General features: G+C 45.5%; 1 protein-coding gene across 4 annotated transcripts in view; it reads right to left on the bottom strand.

The window, feature by feature from the left end:
• DUSP22 (dual specificity phosphatase 22) overlaps positions 1 to 27,570 on the bottom strand; it is a 53,208-nt gene that overhangs the window by 4,686 nt on the left and 20,952 nt on the right. For all 4 annotated transcript variants that reach the window (XM_073224050.1, XM_073224052.1, XM_073224051.1 and 1 more), the window contains exons 4-5: positions 8,709 to 8,758; positions 365 to 439 (exon numbers count right to left, since the gene is read on the bottom strand). In XM_073224050.1, the coding sequence (XP_073080151.1) occupies positions 365 to 439; positions 8,709 to 8,758 (125 nt within the window). The remainder of the gene's footprint in view (positions 1 to 364; positions 440 to 8,708; positions 8,759 to 27,570) is intronic.

The raw sequence follows: 27,570 nt of genomic DNA, 5'->3' as shown, positions 1-27,570 counted from the left end.
AGGCCACTGAAGTTTCAGGGGTGAGCCTAGTAAAATCTGTGCCCCTGAGGCTGTTCAGGGGAATGCTAGAGGACAGGGAGAAACAGTTCTGGTTTTCCAGTGACCTTGCCATCCCTGTAGAAATCCTAACTGTGAAAATGAAAATTCTAAGTGAAAATGAAAAAAACAAAGCTTACTGTTCACTTTCAACAAAAGCAAACGATACTAACAAACTGCAGAGTCAGGTGAGGTGCGTGCTCACGATTCAGAGGGTAGATAAAACTTTTAGAAGATCAAATAATCAAGAACACACAGAAAGGCACTTGATGAGAAGCCAAACTGAGAAGGATGTGCTAAGCTGTTACTGGGCGAGAGGCATACATACCAGTGTACGAGGCAGCCCTCGCCCCTGAGTCGGCACTCGTGAATGAATTTAATGCTTTCTTTGAAATGTCTTGTCCTGGGGGAAGAAAAAAAGAGAGAAGTGACCTCTCTCTACTTTACTCAACATAAGATGGCAAGAAAAATCTGCCTGAGGTTTCTTGAAAAGGTCTCAGAATCCCACAGCTTCAAAACCCTCGTCATACTGTTTGGGGTCAGCGCTGCCTCAGTTTTAGAATCTGGGGCCTGGGGAGGGCTGCCGGTTTCTGGGATTTTCAGAGTTTCTCTGCAAGGAATCTCTGAACCACACAGCTGCCACTGACTGTTGGGAAACAGACAGCCTACCAGTCCCACGGTCTGTTTGGGCCCTTCAAGGCTCAGCAGCACACCAGCCACCCCACAGCCAGGAGCTGGACATTCACAGCCATTCGGATCAGGAAGGTGTCCACATCCTGCAGGCTCCCCAAAGTCCTAAAAGCTAGTTTACTCCCAACAATCTGAAAAACCTAATACTCTCCCTCAACCTACTAATAACTGGTTTTCCTTGACTTTAGTAAGGTCCTCCTGCACATCAGCAGAGAGCTGTGGGGCAGTGGAAACTGGAGCTGCAATCCCCGCTTGGCCACTTACTGAGTGCATGACCTTGGGAAAGTCACTTAGCTTTCCTTTATTCCCAGCTTAGAAGTGAAGTTTTGTCTTACAGGTGGGACAAAGTAATCCATGCCAGTATGCTTTACAAACTCTCAAGTCCTGTATGACGTAGAACCACGGTCCTTACTCTTTCTGACCTTTGGCTTTTTCCAGCCCTTTCTCCTACATGTGTGCACCAGCACCATTTGGGGCACATTATGGACTGGTTGGTGAGTTAAGTACAAATGCTCCGAGTGGACCTACAGACTACACGCTTCCTGATGTCTTCTACCTCTGAGTGGCTTGTAAAGCAGCAAAACACCTAAAGCTGCCCATGGACTAAATTCACCTCCCTTTAAACTGGCTGAGTACTAACCACATGCCAGAAACTCTGCTAAGCTGCAGGAAAGTCAGAGATGAAAAAGACACAGTTCCCAAGTATACAAACTAGGTAGGCCTCCCGTCTCAGGAAGGATGGCAGGGCAAACGAGCCTAATGAGAATGGGAAATTCAGATGCAGCATAACAAGCTCAGTCAGGTACTGATCACAGAAGAAATTCAGCCACCTAAGTGTGGGTGCCCAGCTGGATTAGGACAGGCAGGCAAAGGGGGAAAGTGTGAATGTGCATGCACATACATGTTCTGAAACCAACCCCATGGCATGACATTGCCACACATGGGAAGTGCAAGGGGTCCAACCCATGGACTCCACTCTTACCTGGACTCTCCAACTACCACAACATTGCAAGACATGCGCCTGCTAACTTTCCCAGAGACAAATGCTCCCAGACATAAACTTATCAAGTGACTCAGGGCATTGCAACTCTGCTCCTGAACACGGACTTGGTATAAGGCAGGCAAGAAAAGACGCCTGCCATAATCCTGAAATCTGAAGTGTTTGTACTAAGGAGACCTCAGAGCAGGGCTGTGAAGCAGCAGCCCAGGAAAGTCAGGCAGCAAAGCCGAGTGCATGGAGGGAGTTGACACAAGGTGATGAGGTAGCAGGGGCCCAGCCCCAGGCACGCCATTGCAGGCAGCAGCAAGGGTTCCATGCTAATAGAGCTCAGGCAAAACCAGCAAGCTAGGGTTTGCAATCAAGTCTTCTGATTTTGAATTCTCCAAACTTCAAAGTTCAAAGATGAGTGGCTGACATGTTCTGTTACACTGATTTTGTTTTGGGCAGCAAAGAGCACACAGTCCCTTGGAATATCCTACCTTCCCTCCAGTTCTACCAAAGAGAGGTGAGGGAAGGCTGTGTGATGAGGAATTCTGGGAAAGTTTTCTCTTCCTGATGCAAGGAAAGCCATCTCAGTCTTCCCAGGATTCCTACCTGACAGGGAGCTGGAGGCGCGCGCCATGCCTGGAGCTGCATCAGCAGCCCTGGACCCAGGAGACAGGCCTGCGGTGGATGGCTAGCAGGTGGAAGGGGGCCTCAGGAGGTGCTGTCCAAGCCTGGGGGCACTCATCTCCACGATTCTTGGTCAGAGGCATAAATAAATGTCTTTACAACTTAAAACACTGTCAGTCAGTACTCTGTTACTCACACAAAACACAGCCAGTTCATCTGGTCTCAGAATGGGTTCGGGCTGCCTGTCTGCCATCTCATGCGTGGTTTAGGCAGTATGGCCTGTCCTCCTCCATAGGGTAAGTCCTGCTTATAGCAGACAGGCCAGAGGAGGGGATGGTTTGCCTGCAGACCCTTGTTGGCTAGCAGTGGAGGGGGGTGGCCTTTGTCCGCAAGGTTGGCCACCCCAGGGCACCCGAGAGCTCTGGGAGGCCTGCTCTACACCTGTAACATGTTCTTGCTTGTCCTTCATGGGTCTCTTTCTGGCCAAGGAGAGCTGCAGCTGAGACAGGCATGTAGGGGAGAACACAGCAACCAGAGGAGAGAAATGAATGACAGCTGCCTGGGTAAGGGCATGAGCCACAGGCTGCCTCAAACAAGCTGCCAAGGCCATCCAGTGACACACAGGCTAACACTGCCCCTCTAGGAGGACAGGACCCAGGGTCTTGGACACCTGGCTTGTGCTGCGGAGCTCATCAAGATCTTGCAAAGTGACAGCTGAATCTCTTTACTGAAAGAGACCTGAGAGTGAGGACAACTTACGTCCGGCTTTCACACCTGCACGTCCTAACCACATGCACAGTGAATGCTGGGGCCTAAATATTGTGGGGTGTACCTGGGTTCAACAGTTAGCCTTACCATGTCTCAGGATAAGCAAATGGGGATGTGGTTAGGAAGGCAACGCCCAAGCCCACCAGAGCCCGCAGCAGGCGTGACGGAGCCCAGGAGCCAGGAAGTCTATGGAGGTGCCCCACTCCCTGAGGGCCCTCGCCTTACTCAGCTCTATCTGCATCACGCATTAAGTCCAGACAGAGCCCCCACCAGCTCCTGTCCCAGCTGTGTGGGGACAAGGCCATAGAGACCACTGCTAACTTGACTCATGCACAGCTGGGCACCAAGCCAGGCCAAGCAAACGTTCCTAGAAATGCCTTTTCCAAGTAAAGCCAAGAGGCAAGCATGTTCACCACTACTTTGGTGTGTTGCAGGGAGTGGGGGTTATTTCCAGGGAAGCTAATGACATAAGCCCAAGCCCTGGTCACCAAATTCCCTCCTCCACAGTGGGAAATACCCTTGCATTGGCCCTCATGTTGCTCAATTCTCCAAAGAGCAGCAAAGCCCATCCCACCGCAGGCTGCCTCGGCAGCACAGGTTCCCCATTACTGCTCTTCATCTTGTTTCTCTACATATGGCGCCTTTGCTGCCACGCACAGACATGTGGAGTGACCCCTGCCCCATAAAAGCTGGTGGTGGGGCTCATCCAGAAGGAAGCTCGACCTGCACATGTCACAAAAGCATCTGTGGCTGTCAGCAAAGCAAAAGACGCCCAGGTGGGACAGAAGGGTGCTTCAGATAAGAAGGGACCTCTGTGGGGGCTCGACCAGAACAGTGGTAGCTGCCTGGCCTTCCCTCCTTCTTCGTCCTCGCGGACCCTCCTCATGGACCAGCGTACCCAAGCCCTTCCCTCTCTCCGTCCAGAGGTCAAGGGCAAGGACCAGCCAGGTTTTCCCGGCCTTCAGAGATTCACAGAATGGTTGGTGGGTGGATCTAGTGAAACCATACAACATGATGCTCATTTTTTGATGCTGAACAACCTTACTCCAAGGTGGTAGAATTCGGAGGCTGTGCTCCCCCCTGTGGGATCTGAGGCGGTCCTGTCCTGCTGAGGACTCTGCTTGTCTGAGCAGGACCCAGGGGATCTGGCCGGGCACCCTGAGTGGCACCCGGGCTTGCCCTGAAGCCAGCAGTACCAGACCAGGCTGTGACAGGAAGAGCACAAGATTTCTTCCCCTCAACATAGCATGAACGTGTATATGCATACATACATACATACATGTATGTGTGTGCATGTATGTACACATATGAAAGCAAAGGAGAATAAAACCAGGAAAGGCAAGCATCCTTAGGCTTTTTTCCCCCCAGAAAGGAAGGCTTAAAAAATAAGCTAATGGGTGGAGTGTTCCACGAGTCGGGCTCCCGAAGTCGGGCTCAGGTCACAGCTGCTTCTCGTGGGAGCAAAACTGGCCCAAGGCCCTCAATCTCTGCCTGGGCCCCTCCGGCTGGAACACTGACCACAGAGCCATTCCCCCCGGAAGCAGCAGGGAGGGAGGCTCTTCACCCCTCCACACTCTCAGTGTAGTGTACAGAAGTAAACACACAGAACTCACTCACATTTACATTAGCACATACACATTTACTTTTATATAAAATAAGTTTTCTGCACTGTCAACATTTTTTTAAAACTGGGGGGGGTGGGAATATGTATATATCATACTTTTCATTTTACCAGATAAGGTCGTTTTAAAAACAAGTTAAAAAAAATTTCTCTCTACCATCTTTTACATCATTTCACAAGTTAGGTCTGCAATAAAACAAAAAAGGAGGACACAGTCTAAGGCTAAAGAATAGTTCTTTTTTAAGTTGAATAAGTGAAGTAATACAAAAAATGCAATGTGTATTGCCCACATATTTCTCATTTCTACGGGCACAAAGTCCTCAGGAGCCCTGTGTGTGCATCTCTTTGGAAGCAGGACCACAGCAGTCCAAGGCCCACCTAGCTCTGATCTCGCAAAAGTGTTTATTAAAAATGAAAATAAAGAAAAATGTAAAAGAGAAAATAAGGTTATAGAAGTACCAAAGATACCAGCTGAAGGAAAGAAAACATACACAAGAAGACAGGGAGGTAGAATAAGGCAAAGAAATTTTATTAATATTTTAAATACGAGCTCTCTGTATTGTTAATGCCTGTTCTCTCTAAAAAAAACCTCAAGAAATTTAGAGACCTGCTTGATTCTCAAACCTTGGGATGTCACAAAGGCTTGTTGTAATGATGCAACATTACGAACTTCACAAACAGACCAGATTCTCCTGGACTTGATAGAAGGAGAGGATAAAAAAGGTAACTATTCCCTTAATGATGTCTAAATACAGAATATCTATTTAATAAATATTAAAGTAAGAATTAATTAAAGAAGCTACAATACATCCAACAATTCACTCTCAAAATACACGAATACTCCCTTACGCAAATAGACAGAAAAAACAGCATTTTTTGGGGAAATGACAGTGTTCATAAAAAACACTTTCATTTATCTCACCTAATATTATAAAAATTGTGTGAGATAGGCACTTTACAGAGAGAAGTAAGAAAGTACAGACATGCCTAAGAAAGCACAGAGAAAAAAGCAAAAGTAAATACTTCCAGAAGACTTAACTCCCTGACCCACACACCAGCCACTTGGAGAACATGTACCATTTGACACAAACTCTATGATGCCTCTGATTGTGACGAATCATGCAAAACACCCCAGCCTGGGTCTGTGGGGTTATTACACTCTGAGAACTTGAACTTTCACATTTCCTGCTTGCAAGGCAAGGTGGATGGGAGAAATGAGCTAAAATTTTAATGTGTTAACTCAAAATAGGTTTCTGCATTTTAAGTTCCTGGAAGATCAGAGGGGGAGTTTGTGAGGATTAAAGCCAAGACAGAAAAATTGACCTTTCTAGGCAGTTTGTTGCAACTGAATACCAAGCTTTTCAGTTGGTCTCAAAAGGTCACAAACCTCTTACTAAGCATAATTAGCAAGAATTATGTCTATTGGTATAGAGACTTGTGAGGAAAGATTTAGGATATAAAACTTTAAATTATACCCAAGGTTGGAAATAATTTTTAAAATATGTAAGTTTAAAACAAGAAACAATACAGTTTTTAAATTGATTTTGTCACTAAATATAGGAACTCTCAGGCATCAGGAATTACAAGTGGCTAAGCTAAGGAAATAACAGTCCAAGTGCTTGGGTGACCCACAGCACATTTTCCAAGCGATGGATATGATTTCTCTTGCTTTTGTCAAGCACAGAGAGTATTTGTCTCCTGATCGTCTCCACTGGTTGGTGATTCAGCAAGTGCAGATTCATTATCAGCCTTCATAATGTTCCTAATGTTTGATGTGTATGTAATAAACACAGGCCACCCGGAGTGAAGTAGGTCATATAAATAGAGTCAAGTGTTCTGCTTGCCAACACTAATAGCCTGATTATATCAGGAAAGCATGCTCACCATGAAAAGACATGTTATGCTTTCTAATGAAACATCTGTAGCAGGTAAAGAGAAACTCAGTACAGGTCACTGTCCTGGATGTCATGACAGTGCCTGGTTCTCAGCAAGGTGGAAAAGTCCAGGAAGCTCAGGTGCAGGTGGCCATCTGCCCAGATGACAAATGCCCAGCATATGCTACATTCGGATTCTTCCAATGAGCCATGTTGCCAGTCAGGTACTGACAAGTTCAGCAGTATGTTAGAATATCAGTCTGAGATAAGAGCAAAGCAACCATTCTAAAAATAGCCACTCAAACACGGGCAGAAGATCACTGCTGTCTTCAGAGAAAGGCAGTGGCTCACTTCCTTCCGTGCATGCCATGCCCTTCCAACCACTTCTGTTTCTTGACACGACTAGTAACCAAGGAAGTTCTCTTATGCTTCTTATCCTTCTTCTAGACCTAGATTACTGTGTGCTTTCAGTGATCCTAGTAAAACCTTTCCTCCACTACCCTCAATCTTAAAGACGGGCTTTTCTGTGAAAGGTGGAGAGTTAGTGTGGAAACATAGGCCTTGGGGTGAACATATTGGCCCCACTTCCAGGCCACTCCTGCCCTGCACTGGTCTAACTCTATACCACCTGTCCCATGTTCTGTCCCCACCCATCCCACCCTTGCCATCAGTCCATCTGACTCCAGCAGCATTTTCTTTTTAAACAGGCAGATCTCATAAAGTTATTGCATAATGTGTGTTTTCTCTGCTCTCCAACAGTGAAAACTCAAGGTTGGCTGATGTTCAGTATTTGGTGGTTTTCAGAGAAGTGGGCATGTGGGTTACTTTGAAGATTTTATGGTTTGTGCTTCTAAAATGCAGGCTTCATAGGCAATATAGCTTGAGAGTCACAAAGGCTGAGTCCTGACAGGCTGGTGGACTCCCAAACTCACATGCATCCTATAGTGTGTGACTTCCCGGTGAAAGGCAGCAACACATCGTTCTAGGAGGGCCCCCCGTGCCTAACCTCTGGTACACAAGGTGGGATGAGTGGGGGAGTAGGGGTTGCTGTCCAGTGGGGACGCACTGGCAAAGTACTTGACTTGCGCCCCCAGCCTCTCAGTCTGCAAGGTTCAAATCTGTGCTTCAGAAAACTTTAATCTACTCCGTGCTATGGTGTTTCTGGGTCACTTCTGGGCACTGAGGAGTGTAAATGATCAGCCAGAACTGCTGTGGGTCACCGAGCCCTGCCAGTGAGCACCCCCATTTCTGCCACAGCCTAATCCTGCAGGTCTCCACACACTGCTGCGACCTGTAGAGGACAGCAGTTATGGATTTCTCTTTATAGGGACAAACAGAGTTTAAAACGGCATCAAAGCTGTATTCAGCTGTGAGGAAATAAGAGCACTGGACTTTCCTAAACTGGGAAGACCTATTCACAGAACTCAGACAGGCTTTAGAAGTGCACTGTCCCATTTGGTGGTCACAAGACATATGTAGCTGTGAGCGTTTGAAATGAAGCTGGTCTAAACTGAGATGTGATGTAAGCATAGAAAAGCACACCAGATTTGGAAGGCATAATATGAAAAAAAAAAACAGTGTAAAATACCTCATTTTAAAAATACTAAGCACATGTTCAAATGACAGTATTGTATATATATATGGTGGGTTAAATTAAAAATACCATTAAAATCATTGTCACCTGTTTCTTTTTAATTTTTTTAATGTGGCCCTTAGAAAATTTTAAACTACATGTGTGGCTTACATTTGTGGTTCATCTTCTATTTCTATTAGCGCTGCTGTAGATAAGACCCAACAGCATCTTTAAGGGTTAGCTTCTAGAAAAAGAATGGACACACCAAAGGTTTGGTTTGAAGTATCCTTTTTGAAAATTCAACTCTTCCCATAGACATCTGACCAGTTGATGGTGCTTGGTGGAAGGGCCAGCAGACAAGCATGCCTCCAGCTACTGTTCTGCCTAACTCGGCAGCACAGACCTGCCCTGCAGGGCAGCAGCCGCGCCTAGCATCAAGGATCCAAGACATCACAGTCCTTTAACTATTTGACTTTTCAGTCCTTTATTCATTTTTAATTATCTCCAAGTAATATAGGAAAAAAAACAACTTACAGGTTTTGAGATGGTGAATCCGCTGCCGGAATGCACAGGTACTTAACACCCTGTAGAATGATAAAAAATAAAACAAAAAGATGATACTCAGTGGAGAAAAATATTTAAAGGAACTATTTATTCAGGTCAAAAAATAAAACATAAAAAAGGAGAAGTTTTCACTCATTTTTTGTTGCCAAGGAACTAGGGGAGAATGCTAAGGTTCCTGGTTATTTTCCGTGACCATGTGTATAAGTACGCAATGCTCTAGTTTCCAAAGAGCTTGTTGATTTAGACAGGGTGCATTAAAAAGGTGAAATAACTGAGTACTTTCCAATAAGTGTTAACAAGTTTTAAAACTACCATCTCAGATTCTTGTGAACACATTCCATATTGTTTAATTATTTCATTTAGGGTCCTGAATGGCTAAAAAGGAAACATTGTTAGTAGAAACCTTAACATGATGACTAAAAATTGTAATGTTGTGTTAGATACCTATGTCACCTTTTAGTATGAGAATTACAGTTTCACTGATGCATTAACAGGAGCTTTACAAATGGGAAACAATTTGATTTATTTAGCTTGATTTTCAGAAAAATAAAAGCTTGTTTACCAAATGAATGTATTTTAAAAAAATAATGGCCCGATTACAAAAACAATTAACTTCATGTAATTCTCTATAAAAATCTGCTAAAAATGTTTATAAGTTCATGCTATAAAAATCATGCTGTATTTGAGTTTTACTAAAAACCTAATTGTTTCTTTTTCAGGGAGATGTAAAGCATAGTTCAAAAGGTCTTCAATATCAAGTAAAAGTACAAAATCTAGACATCTCAGCAGCCTTTGCAAACGCAAATGGCTTCATGAAGACTTAGATGACCCATTTTTAAAATCTTCCTCTCTTGATAACCTAACCTCATAGAATCTTGCCACCATGATGTAACAAATGGGGGAAATACATCAGAAACTAGGAAAATGACAAACCTAACAGTAAATGAAGGAGAAATGTGTAGAAGCATAGCATAGATAACATAAGAACCCCAGGTGATAAAGTCCAAAAATAACTTGTCTTTTAGAATTAGTTGAAATATCATTAAAATTTTACTGTTAAGTCGAATCCTTAGGAACCTGTGCTATATTTCTTAACACAGTCTGTAAGAAACATCTAAATCTGTGGCTGCCCCAAACCCTTCCACACCTCTGCGCTTGAGACTTTCCCACATTGTGAATCCCACTTTTACCATAGAGAACTCACAGAAACTGCATTTCTCAACCTTCTTTGCTCTTAGGGTGGAGGCTCAGACCTTGCATATCTCGTTTACAAATCCTACCCAAGGCGGATTTGGAAACGGGACATGTAAGAGTCAGATGGGTACAGAGCACCTGCTTGGCAGGGGCAGGTGGCAGCAGTGGTCGGTGGTACCAGGGCAGATGTGGCAGCAGAGCTCACTGAGCTGGTTGTGTGATACGGTCTGGGAGCTGTTTGTTCCTGGAACCTGAGCTGAAAGACTCTTTCTCCAACTGCTCTCCAGGAGACCCTAACTTTTCAACTATCTAAACAAACCCTTTCCTGCTAAAACTGGCTCAGAGTAGAATCTGTTGTCTGCAACTAAGACCTGAATGATAGTTTCCCTTCCTGTCTCCCACTCTATGAGAGGTCAGAAAAAATATTTTTCTGCTTAATTCCTTGATGTATATATATTCTTTTCCAGCTTTGAGTTAACTATTCCATCTCCCAACAAAGGCTCCTTTGGGCCTTCCAGATGAGTTTAACTGCTGCTTATCCATAAGGGAACACTTCACAGGAGACCCAGTGGGTTTCACATCCAGGGTAAGAGCAGAGGATTGGCAGCTCGAAGACGCAAGCATAGCAGCCGACTCTCTCTCGTCTGGGGTCCTCTCCATCACCCTCCATTGCCTCCTCTGCCTCTGCCTTCATGTTTCTGGGACCCTGGCCACTGCACTCTGCCGGAAACACTGAGGCAGTTGTCTGGAGTTCTAATGCACCTCCAAAACCAGAGAGGAATTAATGTAGTGATTTAAGGGGAAAGAAAATAGAAAAGGAAATGGTACTGTAAAAAAAAAGGTCACTTCTCTCCTTCCCTCCACAGGCCAACCAGCCTATTCGTACAGACACACAAATGGATCAATTCATGTCTGCGATTGGAATGACTTATTTACTTTTTTTCTTTTACTCTTAAGTGAGAGTTGGCTATGGATCAGGTTCAGAAGCCTGTGAGATTCTTCCCTCCAACACTTTTCTCCCAACCTCTAGACCAATATTTCCAGAGGGATGGGAAGGCATCTCAGGCTTCCACCTTCCCATCCACCACAACTGTCAATCTGTGCAACCTCAGCCAGTCAGGGCTGCTGCAGGGGATCTCTTCTAAGAGGATGAGATGCCCACCTGCTACAAGGGCTGGGTGACAGCCTCAGAATTCTGGCAGAAACTCAAATCAGTGTAGCCCATATGTCAGGAGGAAAGGGAAAAAATGAAGTAAAGGAAGAGAATGGCCAGACGGGGAGGCTAAATAACTCTGAGCTCATTAAGAACATTCATGATAAATGCCAACAGTGGTGCAGGGGGAAAGCACTGTGCTTCCTTCAGGCAGTCTCCGAATGCGTCACATTTCCCCTTTGTAATACCTGATGCACAAAAGGAAAGGAGGCCAGCCCCCCAAGGCAGCAGCCAACTGCAGGATGGCGGCCAAGGACACCCTCCTGTGGTGCCCAGAGGGGCAACTTTCAGCCATGCTGGCCCCTGCCCCCCGCCAGCTGGGAGGGCACATGGCAGCTACAGCTTCCCATCTGTGAAGCTTCTAAGGAGGAACAAAGTACCTACCAGCCGCAAGTTTGGGATTCCCCTACTGTTAAGGCAGGACAGAGAAAATGTAACACGTAAGATCATATCAGGTCCTCTCAAAGACAGAATAACAACAGCCTTCCCTGGAGTGAGGTCTGGCACATAGCAGGCATTCCCTAAATGTCTGTTGACTGATGTGAACAAGGTGAAAACCAGTGAACATGGAGATCACACTGTAACAGGACAAGGGAAGAAAAATATCCTGAAGTCCCCATGCCTCCTCCCGGTGACCACGGAAGCAAGAGCTTCCAGCCATGCGGGTGAAGGGCAGGCTGCACACATGCCTCACAGGTCAGTCTCCTGCCCGTGAACCCAGTGGGGCTCAGGATAAGTGACTGGCTACAATAAGAAGGGAACAAACTATGCAAATACAGTTAAGAAAGGAGTCAAAACTGTCCAAAAGGTTCAGCTGCTCGCCACCCAAGAACATCTATTTATCTTGGCTTAGTCATTAACAAAGCATGAAAAGCATCTCTCTGCGAGGCCACAGACTGTAGAATAAAAGGTCCTGAAAGAAGGCTTTCGATGCCTGCACATGTGCACGATTCATGACAGTTAATTACTAATTCAGAAAGCAGCAAGAGTGCGGGCAGCGTGAGGGGCTCAGCGCTATACAGGAGAGCTTCACGGACTTAAATTTATCCCATATTAATGGACTTTGCCCTGCAAGTGTGTTAACATGATGAAGTTTTCATCCAATCAGACCTAACCAAAGGACCATTCTCTAGCGTTGAGGTTTGTAGAGGAAGAGGTAAGGGACAGATTTGTTTAGCTAAATTATGGGAAGTACAGCAAACTTAATGGGAAAAAAAAAATCTAATTCTAGAACAAAACTTTACAGCAATCCAAAAAATTGATAAGTAATAAAAATAGCAGCAATGTTTCCATTAGTATAGCATTTGCTATGTGGTATTTACTCCTTCATATTAAATAAAATACTTAAAAAAACACAAAACTGAAATTGGCTACCTTCTTCTTTGAAACAAAATTTTTACTAAATAGAAATTGAGTATTTTGCATGATGTTTCAAAACAGAGATTGGTAAAATGTCAATTAATATTAAATTTTTACAGAGTTAATACATGTCAAGTCACAAGTTTTCAGTTTAGAGAGTGAGCCCAAGGATGCACTGGGAACGGGGCTCAGTCTATGCTTTTAAGACTGTCATGATTTCTATGCGGGTCAGAGAAAAAGTGGCTAATTTCTTTTGATGACATGGCAGCCTCTGAATATTCATCAGAATCAACCACACTGAATACTCACCATACCAAGTAATACATCAAGTAGGATGACATAATTGTGGGGAATCAGAAGGTACAAAAAAGGAGTAAGGGTCAGGTGGGATCTGCCAACAAGAGCTTTTTGGATGAGGTTTTTATAAGTTTTGAAATACACAATAGACATCTTTTGCTGAGAAGAAAGTTTAGAAAGCATTCCAGAGGCTCTTCTTGACAAAAGGCTTTCGAAGTCCAAATCTTCAAAAGTTCTAATATTTTTCAGTTTTCTGTTTCAACAAGCATAGTAACCACCAAAAGTAAGGTTTTTGCCTTTCTTTGGGTCTGAAACTAAAGATTACACTTAAAACGATACAGAGCCAACATTCTGATTTCAGGACTAGTAAAGAGATCAAACTCTCGCTTGTTTCAAGTACAATTTCTAAAATTCACTGTTCTTTTCTTTCTGAAACGTCACAGGTAAGAGTGTTCTAAAGAACCTAGTTGACATTCCCCTTTTCAAAAGAAGGATCAAGCCCTTCAGGATCAAGACCTCTCCCAGGAACACTAACAAAAACCAGTTATAGAAAACTAATTCTATTTTTTCTAAGGACCTAGTCACAACCTCCTAAGAGGAAACACATAGAAAGAGAGTTCACTACCAGGCTGGCATCGGGAAACCCATGCAATACAGAAGCTACTTTAGCTGCTAATAAGATCAGCTTGATCAGAAACCTCATATTCTCATTTTTCCCCTCCAGTGCCAGTCGCAACAGGTGTACGCGGGACAGGGGCCTCCTAAAGAGATTTTTTTTTTTTACAATCAGGGTGGAGTGCTGAATTGAACTCTGCAGTTCCTATACATAGAACTCAACACTGATTGTCTAACACCCATTAAGGAGTTGAGCAAAATAAGTGGGGGACCCTAGTAAGACCTAATTTCACCATATTCCAAAAAAATTTTACTCCAGAAAGAAATGTAAAACTAAAATAAATTAAATTTGGACTGCCCCACTGCTGAACAGAATCAAGATCACAGCTTACACAACATTAAAAAAAAGGTCCCTCTCACTTAAGACAACTACTCTCTGCATTTTTAAATTGACATACAATATACATCACATAGAATTCACCATCTTGACCATTTTTAAGTGTACAGTTCAGTGGCATTAAGTATGTTCATATTCATATCACCTCCATTCACCTCTAGAGCTTTTCATCTTTTCAAATGGACACATTAAACACAGACTCCCCTCACCTTCCCCTAGTCCCAGGCAACTCTCTTCTACTCTCTGTTTCTATGAATTTAACTACTTCTCTGATTTCATATAAACCTAAAGGTAAGCAAACTCTGAAAAAAATCAGTCTGGGCCCACTCCTGAAAGTTGCAGACCCAGGCGTTGGCCACTGCTGACTTGAAACTGTATTCAGGTGCTTCCACAAGGGGCGACAACCTTACTCTCCTTTATGAACCCCCTCATCACAGTGTCTCACTCCAGAGAAAGCATATGAAGATTTCCTCCTCGTTTATGTATGTAGAAGCCGAACCCAATGCCTGGCACATGTATTTTGATCATTATTTCTACTCAATTTAAGAATTTTCACATAGCCAACAACATTTCAAAGGGAAAAATGAGAATGCAAAATTATATCCATAGAAAGATTACATCCGGAAAAACTTATGTATGTCTGTGAACTAAAATCTAGAAGTCAGCATAAAAAAACAGGTAAGGTCCAGGGGGATGATTCTTAGCCATTTGTGTGTAACAAAATTCTCAAAGTGATTACTTAGTAAATCACTACAGAAGATGAAAACAGCCCTTTAGTTGTGCTGCATGATACATATGCTAAGTCTGGGCTCTCGATGGAAGATGCATTTTCTTAAGGGACCCATTTGCCCCTAATTCTTCCTGTGCCAGCTATGTTTAGAAAACGCTACTACAAATAACAACTTCCAAGAACTCTGTGGTGCCTGATGGGGTGGGGAGGGGTGGGAAGGTTGGAGTGAAGAGACAAGATTTAGCCCTTGGTTTGATTTTGTGAGAAAAAATGCAAATGAGAAACCTCCAACACCTGTTGACTTCTTTCAGGTTAGTCAAAAAATGACAGACATTTGACCTGTCAGATCAACAGATGAGGACCCAAAAGGCTTATTTTTGCTCAAGTTATTTCAATGAGGGCTAACGTGGGCACGTCAGCACATCGGATTTCCTTGAGCCGACGTGGGTGGGGATGGGAAGGCAGCAGGAGGTACAGCCAGCCCCAGCTCACTGCCGAGAGCCCGCTTCTGTGATTTTAATTCTCTCTGAGCACCCACTGCTGCACCCAATGTGACTCATGAAAACTAGGCCAGTTTCAGCAATCTCTCTGAACCAAGAAATTCTACGGTGTTACTTAATGATGCTAATGCTGAATGATCATATCAAAAAATTAACCTAAATGGAAACTGATGCTTAGAAATCATGAGAAGAAATTGGCAGTAGATTTCAAGTCCCGCTACAGATCCCATGTATAAAATATACAAAGATAGGTTTTATCTGATCTTGTCTCAGCTATAAAACACATTCAGTGGCTCCTACCTGTCTGCAAAGTAGAAGACCCTCCTCACAGTTTCCTGTAGTGGTGCACAACTCACCCCAACCCTGGCCCCAGCTCCCCAACTCCAGGTTCCCTGGGCTGCTGTCACATCCTTGCTTCCTGCCCCACACCAGGGATCATGAGGACACCTCTCCCTGGAGTCATCTTCTCCCTCAGCTGTCCTGCCAGGGCCATAACCTCAGTATAACCTCTCTGAAGTAGCCCATCAGCCCCTGTAGGGGCCTTCCCTGACCTCATCCCTCCACCTCAGGGGTCAGTGCCCCCATCCCACCTTCCCCTTGTCATGTGGGCACTAGGGCTGCAGCACAGAGGGCCAGGAAGTGCTTGTGACCTGAACTCCTCAGTGCCTAGATCCTGTCTTTCTTTCAGTATCCCACTGTGTTTGTCTTCAAAGACCATCAATACTTGGTTGCTACATGAAGGCAGGAATGATGCGAAGAAGATCCATTTTGAGAATCTTAACTATACAGCCAGCAACCCAATGCACCTGAGAGTGCTGTCCCAGGTTGCCAGGGGGACCTGGCTGACTCCAAAGTCACGATCCAGTGCAGGCCAGCCAGGCACAAGTGGTCCTACAGGGCCAGGCCTCCTCTTTAGTTTACTACATGCTCTGAAGGGTCTCAGCAAGATGCAGTGACTCCTCTCACTAACAATGGAAAATTGGAACTACAGTGATAGCAGGCAAAATGCTCAGAAGCTTGCAGGACTGCATTGAACAGAGGAATAAAAGGTCCCAAGCTTTAGACCCAACACAGGCTCCTGGCCCAGTCACTGAGTCCATCCCAACTGTGCTCCCTGCCACCTGGCCATGAAGATCGGAGTTAGTCCCTCCATGTGAGATTGGACCCTAGAAATGGTTTTTCTGAGAATGAAGCAAACACTAACCTATAGCAAGGCTGTGCCCCAGAGAACTGGTCAGTCCCTTGTGGGCAGGACTAAGATTCACATCACACATGCAAAGGATAGACGTGGTAAAGACTACTTCATGAGCCACACAGGGGAGGACCACATTGCTCAGTGCAGTGAGAAAGCACCTGTGCTGGGGTCCCGGGAGAGAAGCAGAGAACTGTAAGTAACTGCCCCATTTTTCCTGAAATAAGGAAGAGCATTCCTCTACAATGCAGGCAAATGTGGATTATTAGAGATGGTACTACATTTCTATGTGTCACAGTACATTCATGTACAGCAGGTGTGGATGTCCCATTTACCAAGCATGGTGGGGTTAGGGGGCATTTTCCTTGCTCTATTCTAAGGACTGGCTGGTCAGTGTTTCAGGGCCTTCCTTTCAAGAGAAGCAGGTCACCAAATCCTCCCTCCCCTGCAGCTGCCATTAAAAGCAATCTGATGTGCTATTTTTACTTTGACAGCTGCATCCTCTTACACTGGGCACAGAAGGAAGTCCCAGGCTACCTTGGTTAGAGCCCTAGTGGGGACTCACAAGGAGGGAGTAAGCACAGGCCACCACGGGGGCCTGAGCCCCTGGCCAGCATCAGCAGCCCTCGATGGCTGGCTGAAACCACTCACCACGGTACCATGGTCCACCCCACATGGAGGAGCACAGCAGGAGAGATTTCTACTTGAAGAGGCTCAGTTTAAAGGACCATTAAAAGACCCAAACACTTGGATATATCACGCTTACTTTGTTAGCTGTGAGATTTTCTGTTTTCTTTAGGGACTAGTGTCAGGGCATTCTACAATGCAGTTTAAATTAACCATCATGGAGAGCAGATATTTGGAACTGCCTTCCACTTGAGTACTTTGGGGCCAGTCTCCCTGACAAGGCATTTCATTAAACAGGTAAATTCAAGTCTGACCAGATCCACCACCACCTGGACTCCCACTACCCTAGAGGCCTGTACACACTCCGAATGATCTCTAAACTACTCTGCTTAGGAACAGCCTCCGTGACCAGAAGGCTCAAGCCAAGCTCGGCTCTGTTGGTCCAAGATGCCCCAGCTGGTGATCACACATTTGCAGCTGATAAAGGACAGCCAAGGGAAGCTTTCCCACACATCCTCTCCCTTCTCCAGCAGCTGGCTGCGGCTCTCATCACAGCAGCCTTACGGGTCATTGTCCTTTAACTGGAGAAAGATCTCAGAAGCAAATAAGCACGTGCACAAGCTGGCCCTCCAAGAAGAAGGCTCAAGCTCTGATGTTGGACATACCTGCTGCCTCTCTGTGGCCGGTGCTGCAAGCAGCTATGGGCTGGCTAGCTGGAACTCTCACCTTACGTGTCACTCATTTTCCCATCAGAAAAGAGGGCAGGAGCTCAGTGACCATGCCCCACTCAGCAAGGAACGCTGAAACTTCACATCGGTACCAGCTGTGTCACACATCCCCATTTGACCCAACCTCTGCCCAGCACACACACACACGTTTCCAAAGCATCCCAGGACCCAGACAACAGCAGGGGAGGCATTCAGAGAGCACCTGGCACAGCCCCTTCCTAGCAGGCACGAAGGTGGTGACAGAGGCTGGGTGCCACGGCTGGCTCTTGGCTATAGTCAAGCTGTCACTACCCACACAGGTGTGGGGGCAGAGGCCCACCTGTGGCTCCACCAGCAATGAACTGTTAGGAGCACCTGGAAAAGACAAATTTGCTTAAACCAGTCTTGAGAAAACCAGCCTACATTAAATTGTCATTTTCTTATGGCTGAAAACAACAATGATACCCACAGAGCTGTTTACCCTACCTGGGGTCTTCACCTACCAACCACCTCATTCAAACTTCTGAGTGCAGACCCAAAGACTCCCCAGCCAAGGAACCTGCAACCCATCCAATCCCCGTGCCAGGTATTCCTGCCATCACCACCACACTGCATCACTGCCACACTGCCACCACCACCACTGCCACCACGCCATCACCGCCACCACACCATCACCACCCCAATGCTCAGGTTTTCTGCTGTTCTGCTGGTCACCTGCTGCGCTGTCCCAACCTGGAACCAGAAACACATACCCGTCCCCTGATGCTCTCCTTGGGTGTTTTCCTCCAAACTAAGCTTCTCCTTAGCAAAACTGCAGCCCTATGAAACCTTTCCAAATTTGCTCCCATATCACTAACTCTCCCTGCTTTAGTGTCCACAGCACCTAACAGAGCCACAAACACAAGCTTTCTTGTTAAGGGTTGATGGCCCAGGAGCTGCACAACTGCAGGACACCTGCCCCCGAGCCCCTCCGCTCCAACTCCCTGCAGTGGGACCGCACAGACTGTACTCAGAAGAGATGAGACTAACAAGAACTCATTAGGGGTGTGGCCTCAGTAATAATAATTAAGACGTATCCACCTTGCAACATGAACATGCAGTGGCTGATGGGATGGTGTGTTTACAGGCTTTGAACAGCACACCACCGTGGAAACGTCTCTGCTGCCACCACCCAGGGCTCTGCTAACGTCCTAGCCTCCTGGCCGCGCTGTGGCAGCATCCTGTTGCATGGCTTTATTCAACTCCAGTGGCTTAGCCACATGTCTACAGTGAGGATGCTGAAGTCTTCCTCTCCAGCCAATACCTCGCGCTGGAGCCTGGACATGTAATCTTACCCACTTGAAATATCACACAAGCAGCTCAGCCAGGCCGGCGCTGGATCCTCCCCCGGGCCCCACTCTCCCTCTGGGAGTGCCCCATCGCCACCGGCAGCTGCCCTGCAGGCCAATGAGGCCGCGCCCTCGGGCGTTCCTTCCTCCCGCAGGCGTCACTCTCCGCATCTCATCAGTAAGCGAGCACTCTTCATCCACTGAGAAACGGCTTTCTACATTTTGAAGCTGTTCTGTGAGGTGGATGCAAGTACATGGTTGCTAGGACTTCTTGATGGGTTGTTCCTCTTTTCATTCACGTAGTTTTCCTTCTTACTCCAATTGTTTCTTTTGCTTTCAATTCTGTTTTGTCTGATAAAACTGTTGTAATGCCACCTCTCTTTTGGTTGACCTTTGCTGAAGAATCTTTTCCCATACTTTGAATTTTCATCCTTGATGTGCCAGTCTGTGGAAATGACTCTCCCACTTCCAGAAAGAAATCGCAGCCTGAGCCCCAGTTCAAAGCCTCGTTTCCGAGCAGGATTACTGTAATGGCTTCCCAAGCTCCCTTGACATCCGTCTCCCTCGCTCCATCCCATTTCCTAGTCAACACCCTGGAAAAGAAATCTGAGTGTGTCACCTGACTTTGTTCATAAGTCTTTGCCAAGTCCTACTTTACACAAGATAAAGCTTAGACTCCACAGAATGACCAACAAAACCTCTCCTCATCTGCTCTGAGCCCACTTTTCCAGCCTGGCCACCCTGTTGACCCGCTCTGCCAAGCCCTTCGTGAGTCCCAGAACATGCTTTGCCTCCGCCCACCAGCTGCTCTGCACATGCTCTTTTCTTACCCAGAATCCCACCCTTTGCTCCAACTATCCCTTTTCACCATCACTGCCTAGCAAAGTTATCTTTTGGAACCACACCAAAGCATCAAGTCCTTGGCAAAGACGGCAGACAGAGCAAGGTTAGCCATTTCCCCGAGTGCCGGGGCCCTCACCTGTCACACATGTATAAATTTGCCCTGTGGTGGGGGTTTCTGCTTCTATCTCTTCTTTGTGCTGGACCTCACCTCACTTCTCTTTGTGTTTTATCCCTAATCCCTGCTAAGTACTCAATACATGTTTATTGCATCTGAAGGAATAACTCTCGATTTAACCAAAAGAAGAACTGAAGACAGCCCCACCCTCACCCCCCAGGCTGACTACCTTCTCCACTCCATGATCAGCGACCTGAACACGTCTACAGCTCCAGGGCTTATTTCCTCCTTCCTGACCACCCGGAAGGGCTGCTCCTGCTCGAGACACACCTCCTCAGTGAACCAAACCACACTAGTCCAACAACACTGCCTCAACACCCCTCTCTGTAAAGTCTTCCCCAGGCTCCCAGCCCATGGGCATGAGGATCCTGTACAAAGGGACAGGGCCTCGAGCAGCCAAGCCATGCGCTCTGGCACTATGGGCAATCTAGCAGCAGTGGGTCAGTGAGTGCTGTCACTCCAGCTGGGGCAGGAGAGACTGCATGCTGCATTCTCCTCCTGAGACCGTGGTTTGGAGATGCTGTACTTTCTTCAAACTGGCAGATCTTGCCACTGGCATATTCCCCTTTGAGGGCTGGAAGGGATGTCAACTAGGCAAGCCTGCTCCAGGAACCAAATGTGCTTGGACGCTGGGTATTTGATGACAAGATGGGGGGTCAGGAGAAAAAGGATGTGGGGGTTCAGGAGCAGGCACTCAAGAAATGGGGACTTGACTCTGAGAGAAAGTTTAGGAAGGGTACTTTGCAGAAGTCCTTGGTTATATAGAAAGGCTGGTCAGTAAGAATGAGTACTGAAGAGAAGGCCCACAGCTGAGGTGCAATTTCTTTTATAGAACCTATGAAGTACTACATGATTTTAAGCCCCTTCTAGTCCGTTCGTGCCGGAATTCTGGTTTTAGAACTCCATTTGCAAGTGAGCTTGTTGCAGAAGGGTCAGCAGCCAGATGGGGCTGCCTCCTCCGCACCTGACTGCCCACACACAAGGAACTCAGATACAGCCTGACTCGAGAACGAGCGATTACTAGACAGTTTTCGATACCTACCATAATCATTTCTATTTGAGTCATTTCTATTTAAGTCTGGGGTTGGCTTCAAACAAATTTACCTGAACACATGAAAGCTGCTTCAAGCCTTTGGTGCAGGAGGTACCGCTGATACTTGGGTGGCATCAAAGAGTTTCCTAGAGAGGTGATGACAACTGGGGTTCACGGGAAACAGCTGTCAATCTGGAAGCCATTCCCAGTCAGATGATAATGGGCTCTCAAAGGCCCTGGGCCTCATTAGTAATGTGATCACGTGGTATATTTTACAATGCCAGTAAAATAACTGAAATCATCCACACTGATCAATGGCCGATCCAAACAGGAAACCTTGGTCAGTGCTTAAAGCTGCATCACTGGGGGAATCTGCGAATCCTGAAGAAGGGCATATACCCACTTCCCTGAAGCAAGGAGTAACAGCACATAACTGATACCGAAAAGAAAACCTATACATCTGAAAGGTGTGGCTTGGGCTCTCTTCTCCCCCTTGAAGATGAAGAAGACAGAAATGAATGCTTTGTGCTCCCTGACCATGGATGACAAGGATGTGGCATGTCTGATGCCACACATTTGCACATGAATCCTTGGAAAACATTGTCACCAAACTCAGGACCCATTCTGGCCAAGCCTGAACAGTCCACCTGTCAACTAACACAAACACCAAGAGCATACCACCTACCTGCCTATTTTCCCACCTTCACTCAGAAATACTATGAAGATATACCCATTATAAAAAATAAATAAAAACAGAGAAAAAAGTGAAACTCACCCTTCCCACCCTCTTCTCCCATCCTACTCCTCTTTACTGTTCTTAGGACTCTACTCCTTTCAAACCCTTATCTGTGCATTTACATGCTTATACTTACAGAAATACATAATTTACATTTAATTTTAGATAAACAGTATTGTATTATATATATCATTCTATTGTTTCTTTTACTGAATAATTATCTTTTCCTGTGCACACATATAAACCTGTCTCTTCTTTTTGAATTGCTGCAGAGTATTTCTTAATATGCATTAATCATAACTGACTAATACTACCCTTATGCTGAACATGTAGGTTGTCTCCAATACGTTGCCTTTACAGACAGAGCTGCCCATACTCTTGTGTGCATGAGGCCAGATGTGACGTTCAGCAATTACCCTCTTATGCCAGGGGCAAGTAGCCAATGGCAAATAACCCTGACTTGAAGGTTCATGAACAGGACAGGGCCCTGAGTGGCCTCTCCTTCATGAGCCAGAAAATGAGCCCCTGTGTCTTGAAGGTTCTCTCAGCTTCTCATGATCTGACTATAAGCTCCCCCTGAAACTGGAGACGGCATCCTAACTAACTCAGGAAAGCTTCATTGGCTGTGGCAAATATTTTAATTGATTATTCACTGTCTGTGTCTTTGGGGTATTGTCCTACTTGTAGAACCAAGCTTCTAATGCAAACTCAAAGTAGCTGAAGGAGCCTAAAGAGATCAGTCAAAAAGTTACACAAGTGTCACAGGGCTTCTTGATTGTAATACCTTAGCAAGAAGGAATTTTGAATGAGAGTCCATAAGCAGGACATCTATACCTGCCAAGGCTTATTAACAGAGGAACCGCACCACAATCCACTGAGTGAGGCTGTAGGGCACTGATTGAGCCTCTGGCCTCACAAACTGCTCATGACTGATAAACCATTTGTGGCACACCCAACAGGCCACAGATGGCCAGAGACATGCCTTCTCACTTTGGGAAGACACTGAAAATGCACTAAGCCCTGTTGGGCAGCAAGCATCTGCAGGAGGCCCTGGCGTGCCATCCCCAGGACGAGCACTGGGGGCACACCTGCAGCGGGGCTGTGAGCAGCTCAGGAGCCTGGACACAGGCAGTGAGGATGCAGACCATCAAACTGAGGTGAAGCAGCCATTTGACACCCTGCAGAAGCTGGCCCGGGGCACGTGTGATTCACCCCCAACAAAGCACAAAGGACATTTCATAAAGAAAAGGGAAGCGGCCCTGAGGTTGGAGAGCATGGGAGTATCCACAGGAGAGCTGGGCCTAGCCGTGGGGGTGGGAGGAGAAGGGCACACTAGGGCTGCACTTCCCAGACTTTAAACACCACTTCACACCCCCATTCTGGTTTGCTTTACCCATGGAGTTCAACACACTCTGCAGGGAAATAGGGAGGGTCACCAGATGGGCACATGGCAGAGGACTCAGGCCTGTCCGTGGCCCCTCCACCTTTGGCACTGCTGTCCAGGCAGACAGGGCATTTCACCTGGGTGAGTTTCCTCATAAATGAGTGGGTACATGCAGACAGCAGGACAGACAGACAGATGACAGTAAGTCTGAGAACCAGGAGAACTGGCCAACTACAAACAGAAGTAAGAAATTAAATTTTGGCCTAGACATCTCAAAAAAATGTCCTTAATGTTACAGGAAATATCAAATAAGGCAGGAATAAATGCCTGCCTATGAAAACACCTTGCTCCTTAAAAAACAAACAACTTAAATAGTTCAAAACATAAAAGTCACAACTTAAAATGAAAAGAATGTCCAAGCTGACCTCCAGTGCTAAAAACTTATCTGGTATACATATAATACCCTGGTTTCAATATATGTATATAAACTACTTTTTTGCGTCTAATTCCAAAATACACATCATTTAAGAATTAAAATTCTTTGTATTATTAGCCCATTGAAGAAATGAGAACTCTTTTTTTTAACAGCATAGGGAATATAATCAATAATATTGTAATAACTTTATATGGTGACAGATAGTAACTATAATTATTATAGCAAGCATTTTGTAATACATGTAATTGTAAAATCACTATGTTGTACACCTGAACAAGTATAATATTGTATATTAACTATACTTCAACTTAAAAAAATGAGTAAAAAAAATAAGTATACTTCTTAAAGCATTTTTGTTCATAGTGAAAAATAGTTTTGTTTCCTGCAGGTGCTCTGGTTAAATACCCAAAATGAAAAATGAAACAAAGTCAGAAATTTTTACATTAGAAAGACAGAGTTCTGTTTCTTTTTTCAGGGGAAGGGAGAAACCTTTCATTGCTCAATATTACTTCCTCAGCACCTACAAACAATATGGGGTTTCTGATATGAAAATGCACTGTCTTTGTGACAGGAGTTTTCACCATCCCTCAAATCTGGAACAATCAGTAGGTGCTGAGACACAGTTCACATGTAAGGAAACACTTGAATGAAGGTAAGCAAACTCCCCAGCTGTCCTAAAAATGGAACAGATTGGTTTTTCCCCCCTCCTTAAATGTTCTAATTACAGGTCTGGGCTTCATTACTGTTTGAAATTAATATATGAGACAATATATTCCCTCTGGCTCTGCCCCTTCCTGACAGGTAATTTTAGCAAGTGGTCAGGGCCGATCTGCTCTGAAAGAAGCAAGGCCAGGCCATCCGCCCTGCTGCGTTTCCTGGAGGACTCTGGCGTAAGCTCGTGGAGTCAGGGCTCCGCCAGAAGGCATGTCTTGGCCTATCTACCAGCCTCCTCCTGGGTGGAATACCATTCCCAGATCTTTCAAACCCCAGTTACCTCCAAATGTCCCATCAAATGCCTGGTCACTGAGAAAGCCTCCAGGTTCACATGGCACAGGAGGGTCCTTGTTCCTGAGCTTCATGAGCTTCCATAACCTCTGTGCATACTTGATACCTAGCACCAGGGTCTGTCCTGAGCCAGAGCTCTTCTTTCAACTAGCCTATAATTATTATTAATACTTATAAATTAGCTGTAATATATATCTGTTTATACACTAAGGGATTTTCTAGGACAGATATTGAGATTGATTCACTTTGGTTATTCTCCAGTGCCTGTCCCAGGCCTGCAAGGCAGTAGGAGCTCAAGTAAAGAATAAGTCATTGACTCCCTGCTTTCAAAGGGAAGTCCCATGGGACAAAGGACTCAACAGTGTAAGGAAGGCATTCACAGCAAATAAAACACAACAAAAATATTGCTAATTAAAAGTAAATAAGAATAAAACTCTCTGCCAGTGATGGTATGGGAAAATAGGCATTTTTAACACTCCTAGTAAGGGCACACACAAATGGTACAACCCTTTCCAAAGCTGAAATGCCAATATCTACTAATACTGCCAGCAAAATCAGAAGTGTCAGTCATGCTAGGAGAACACCAAAGCAGTAAGGCACTCTGGGAAAATCTCTGGTCTGACAAAGGAGATGCAGGTTCCCATCAAGCCACCTAGACCAGCTGTGGAATCAATGGGCAAGTCCCTTTGTGTCTCAGAACTTCAGCTTCCTTTTCTACACATCAAGACAGTCAGGTAGGTGACCTGCAGGACACAGTTCAGCTGGTATTTCTATGTCAAAGAGCAGTAGGCATGTAAATGGAGTCAGAGCTCTTAAGAATCCGATGTTAATTTAGGGTTGACTCAGGTGAAGATAAAGGTTTCCTAGTTTCTAGCCTGTTCCTAAGAATCTTCATTCTGGAAAATCTTCTCAGATACTCTTCCCAAGAAACACTGATTGGAGCCTTGGACCTCTTTCCCATGGCTGCCCACCTACCCCATGGTTCAGAGGATAAAGAGATCTTGTCTCATCTACAGGTAAGCATCCAAGACCACCTGGCTCCATCCAGTGTCCAGATGCCTGAGGTCAGCACCTTCTACTCTTTCATTCTCTTCTGCATCCTGGGATGCTAGGGAGAGGACAAGACCCTGCTATGCTCTGCTGGGAAACCCTATCAAAAATTACCCAAGTGAAGGAGAATCACATATAATGTAACTAAAATTAACTAAGTCAATAGTTGCACAAAGTCCTTCCTAAGTGATGTTAATAAATGCATAGTAGCTAAAGATGTCTTCAGCATAGTCATGAGGCCTTTCACAGCAGGTGCAGTTTACAGAAGTCTTGTCACTGATGAAGTGCCATTAACAGGTTACAAATCATTACCGCCTGAGAGGGTGTAACAGGCACACGCACTGTGCAATCTCCCTTCTCCTATATGAGGCTCTCACATTCACCCTAGGCAGCCTCAGCCACAACAAGGTCAGACTTGGCGCCCTCTCCTTGACCCCAGCTGCTTTAGTTCACCAGTCATGAGAGCATCCCACTGGACGTGCCCTCATGCAGGAGACTCAGCTGGACCCCCAAGGGCCAGTAGACCCTCTCCTGGGTCCTCCTGAATCTGCATCCAGGAGAATACAGTTCCATGGGGTGTTATTAAGTGGTGTGTCACCTAAGCATGCACACACACAAACTAGTTCCCTGCTCAGACAGACTGACAAATACGTGTGTTCAATGCACAGCTTGAGAGCCTTTATGCTGTCAATACAACTGGGAATCTTCCAAAGGGGCCTATGACATGATAAATTCCTGAAACTTATTTATTTTCTGCAAAGCATCATATCCCAGGCTTACCGTTCGATAATCTATCTCTTGAGAATCCTCACTAAGCCCCTGACCCATGAGCTCTGTTCTAGAAACTGCACTGAACAACATGACTGCCCTTTCTCACTTAGCCTCCATGGCAATAACAGCAGACCTGCAGATTTTAAAAGCCTCAAAAGTTGATGCTAAGCAGGCAGTGCTTTTAAAACCATCAGATATTTGTTGGAAATAAGGCAAAGGGTTACCTATACTGTAGAGCCCAGCACAGAGCTTCATGGCAGTAGGGGTCACAGAACTCCTTCACAGAAGTTGTATGACTGACACCTTTAATCTTAGTAATGACCTCTCCGCTTCCAGCCCAGCTCCAAGCTGGTGATGCCCAGAGTATAAGGGACCTTTTGATAAATGTGCACAGTTTTGAAGATTTCAGAAAATGCAGGATGTCCCAGCTCTGTTCCCTCCTACCCCTACCCTTCCATCCTGCATTAGACCCCCTCACCAGGCTCTGCACACAATCTGCTCTCTTACCTCCATCCCTGCCCTAGCCCTCCAAGGACCAAGGCCAGCAAAACATGGGAATGCTGAAGAATAAAATCCACCCATCAATTCCCTACTGACTCCAAAGAAACAATTTCCCTAACTCATCTCAGGCTACATGAGATCATGGCTTCCAGAACTGAATCTGAAATTTAAGACAGAAGACGGCCTTTACACATTAGACAGAGGGCCAAAGATCTGAACTTCTGGGACCCTTTCCAAAGCTGAAATGCCAGTACCTACTAATACTGCCAGCAAAATCAGAAGCGTCAGTCATGCTAGGAGAACACCAAAGCAGTAAGGTACTCTGGGAAAATCTCTGGTCTGACAAAGGAGATGCAGGTTCCCATCAAGCCACCTAGACCAGCTGTGGAATCAATGGGCAAGTCCCTTTGTGTCTCAGAACTTCAGCTTCCTTTTCTACACAGCAAGACAGTCAGGTAGGTGACCTGCAGGACCCAGTTCAGCTAGTATTTCTATGCCAAAGAGCAGTAGGCATGTAAACCGTCTCTCTCCCAATGACTTCATATGAGTTGTGAGCATGCCAGTTCAGATAATTGTGTGCCTCAGTTTTCCCGAGTTGTGCAATCAGAAAGGCTATTGTTTTAGTTCTTTGTGTAAGAATGTATTGATGAATAACTTGGAAATTAAAAATGAATAAAAGAAGGGCAATATTAAACTATGTCATGCTGTAAAGTGGTCTAACCCTTAATAAATATGAACT

Source organism: Manis javanica, chromosome 16 (genome assembly GCF_040802235.1).
Source record: "Manis javanica isolate MJ-LG chromosome 16, MJ_LKY, whole genome shotgun sequence".
Lineage (NCBI taxonomy): Eukaryota > Metazoa > Chordata > Mammalia > Pholidota > Manidae > Manis > Manis javanica.
The sequence above is the reverse complement of the archived record's forward strand: the minus strand, read 5'-3'. Positions and strand labels throughout refer to the sequence as shown.